General features: G+C 51.0%; 1 protein-coding gene across 1 annotated transcript in view; it reads right to left on the bottom strand.

Moving 5' to 3' along the window:
- Window positions 1-3392, bottom strand: part of LOC105545066 (SH3 domain and tetratricopeptide repeat-containing protein 1-like) — a 13302-nt gene that overhangs the window by 5107 nt on the left and 4803 nt on the right. The window contains exons 6-7 of the mRNA XM_011987828.1: window positions 3312-3384; window positions 2997-3235 (exon numbers count right to left, since the gene is read on the bottom strand). Of these exons, the coding sequence (XP_011843218.1) occupies window positions 2997-3235; window positions 3312-3384 (312 nt within the window). The remainder of the gene's footprint in view (window positions 1-2996; window positions 3236-3311; window positions 3385-3392) is intronic.

Below are 3392 nucleotides of genomic sequence, written 5' to 3'. Positions count from 1 at the left end.
ATTTTATCTGTAATATCATCTCCCTGTCTGGAAATTATGAAGTCTTTCACTGACGAATGTACACCCTCAGTGTGTGCGCCCTCAGAGGGTGTACACCCATCTGTTTTGGGAGTAATATCATGCTCTTCGTCTTGCATTTTCTTTGATATCTGGAGTCATGTAATCCTCTGCCGTTTTGAATGGCAAGAACAATATCTCAGGGGGGATGTACACCCTCTGCCGTAGTAAGAATAATGCTATGATCAATTATTAAACATCAATGATCGATTTTAATAATTATCAATGATACTATTAATTAATAAGATACTATTATTAATTATAAATAATTATTTTAAGTATATGATTATGCACATTTAACGTTAATTATTAATATTAATATTCAAAAATATTAATTTTTAATATCAATTAATTTTTTACCGAGATCACTTAGTGTTGATTTAAGTAACTTTAATTCCTGATATTAGTATTTCATTAATAGTGATATTATTATTAACTATTAATACTTATGTTTAACATTTTAACCAATGTTACTTTTTACTATCTTCATTGTGATTATTAATATCGATGATTACTATTAATTTTTATTATATTTATTAATATTAATAATTAATAGACTTGTTCCTGATATCTGGCGAGGAGGGAATGGTATTACTCCCAATATCGAAGAAAGTGTACACCCCTCTATTATGTTATTTCTAATAGCCATGGGGTAGAGGATGACAATATTGAAACTATCCCAGTGGGTGTATATCCTTTCGGTCATCTTGTTCCTTGTATCCTTGGTGGGAGAGGATGATGTGACTCCCAATATCGCAGGGGGCGTATACCTCCCCCGTGATATTGTCCCTAACATCCAAAGGAGGAGAGGATGATATTTCTTCCGATTTCGCAGGTGGTGTATACCACCCCTGTGATACTGTTCCTAATATTCAGGGGGCGAGAGAATGATATCAGTCTCAATATTGCAGGAGGTGTACACTCCCTGGTGATATTGTTCCTAATATCCGGGGATAGAGAGGACGATATCACTCCCAATAAAGCAGGAGGTGTACACCCCTTCTGTGACATTGTTCCCAATAGCCAGCGGGGGAGAGGAAGATATTACTCCCGATATCATAGGGGGTATACACCCCGTTGTGATATTGTTCCTTATATCCTGGGAGGGAGACGATGATAGCAGTTGCAATATCGCAGGGGGTGTACACACCCACTGTGATATTGTTCCGAATATCCAGAGGGAGAGAAAATGATATGACTCCCAATATCATAGGGGGTATACATCCTCCTGTGATATTGTTTCTTCTATTCAGGGTGAGAGGATGATATTACACCCAATATCGCAGGGGTTGTACACACCTCCTGCCGTATTGTTCCTAATATCCCGAAGGGGAGAACATAATATTACTCTCAATATCACAGGGGGTGTACACCTCCTTTGTAATATTTTTCTTAATATCCATGATGGGAGAGGATGATAAGAATCCCAATATCGCAAGAAGTGTACAGCCGCCTGTGATATAGTTCCTAACATCTAGGTGGGGAGAGGATGATATTACTGCCCATATCACACGAGTTGTAGAACCCCTTCGATATTTTGCCTGCAATCCTGAGGGGAGAGGATGATATTGCTCCCAATATCAAAGAAGGTGTACACCCCCCTGGGACACTATGCCCAATATTCCCCCTGGGGAATTCCGAGGTGACCTCCTGTGGGAAGCTGGCCTGCGCTGACAGCATAGTCACGATGAGGCCCAGAGGGCTGTGCATGGGAAGGCGGTGAAGGAGGCCTCTGCCCCTCGACCCCAACCGTGGACTTTGGCCTCTCAGGTACTACCTAGCCCTTTCCTTGCTCCTGGGCAGGCGGAGTGGGCGGCAGGCTTCACCAGGAGAGATAAAGGCCCCTTCTGGGAGGCCCGTCCCCTGGGTCACAGGTGAGCCCCTGAGCGGTGAGCAGCGTCCCTCTGGGCCTGACACCTGGCACCTCCCTGTCTGGCTGGGACTTGGGAGGCCACAGGGACCGCTTCTGACCACCAGGTGTCGCCAGCACTGGGCGGGGCCTCCCGGGTAGCGCCAGGCCTGCGGTGGGGGATACGGGGCAGGGTCTTAGGGCTGCCCCAGCTCCTCATGTTGTTCTAAGGCCCCCAAGATCTCGGTCCCTGGACTGGCGTGCCCTGGCCCCTCAGCCCATAAGGAGCACTGACACGGTGCCGGTGTGATGCTAGGAGGGGCGGGCGCCTGCTGGGCAGAGGGGTGGAGACACCCCAGGTCAGAGTCTGCCAGTCCCAGCTCTCCACCCCTGCAGGGCTGGGGACAGAGGGAGCACAGGTCCCAGCACCTCCCCTCCAGAGAGACCCGACCCAGCAAGGCCTCAGCCTGGCTGACTGGGGCCTGGCCCCACTGCACCTGCCCTGAGCTGGGGTTTCCCTGTCTGTGAAGCAGATGGTAAGACACCGGCCCTACCCCACCCTTCCTGGGTGATGTGAAGATTCAAGGTGTCTCGGGACTCCAGGAAGGAGTTGCTCAGTGCGGGCTGGCACCCTGGGCAGGCTTCCTAGAGGAGGCGCCGGGATTTGGGTTGGATCTTGCAATGTGGATTCAATGTGAGGATGATGCTGTCTTCAGAAATGTCCTTCTCCTGACTCTGTTTTTTTTGTTAAATGCAACTTGACACTTAGCTGTCAAGACTCAGCTTTGGTGTCACCTCCTCCAGGAGAGCCCCCCTGACTACAATCCCCCTTCTTTACCCAGAGACCACCATTGCCCGCTCATGTGTCAGCCTCCCTGGCTGAGACTGAGTTCTTGAGGGTGGGGCCTGGCCAGATTGGGAGCTGGGTTGTATCTGCGAACCTTGCCGGCTCCTCCAGCCGGGTGCAGAGCTCCCGGGAGGCCACTGGGCCATTCCTCAGCAAGGTTGGAACCCAGGCCTCTGGGGTCTGGGTGGAGATCCCACTCCAAGGGGGCCGGGAACACCCCAAGCCCTGCCCCTCCCCACCCACCTTCAGGTCGTACAAGATGATGTCACCGAGCACCAGGTTCACCTTCACGTAGTAGAGGGTCTCCTCGTCGAACTCCAGCGGCGAGTTGCAGAGCGACAGGGCCTTGAGGCAGAAGTGCTCCGCCAGCTCGCCGTGGCCCAGCCGGTGGTGCAGGGTGGCCAGCCGGTGGTAGGCCACACGCTCGTTCAGCCGGTCCCCTGGGGTGCAGGCCAAAGGGGCAGGTGTGAAGACGTGGCTCCCTGGGGCAGGCAGGGCACAGGCCCCTCAGGAGCGGGTATGCAGACCCCAGGCAACACCTGGCTTGCCTCCAGGCACCTGCGGTCACCTGGGCAGCTCTGGCCAGTCCCTTCCAGGTTCCCAGACTCACTTTCCCATCTGCAAAGCAGAACTAATAAG

This window comes from Mandrillus leucophaeus, unplaced genomic scaffold (assembly GCF_000951045.1).
Source record: "Mandrillus leucophaeus isolate KB7577 unplaced genomic scaffold, Mleu.le_1.0 Scaffold317, whole genome shotgun sequence".
Lineage (NCBI taxonomy): Eukaryota > Metazoa > Chordata > Mammalia > Primates > Cercopithecidae > Mandrillus > Mandrillus leucophaeus.
The sequence above is the reverse complement of the archived record's forward strand: the minus strand, read 5'-3'. Positions and strand labels throughout refer to the sequence as shown.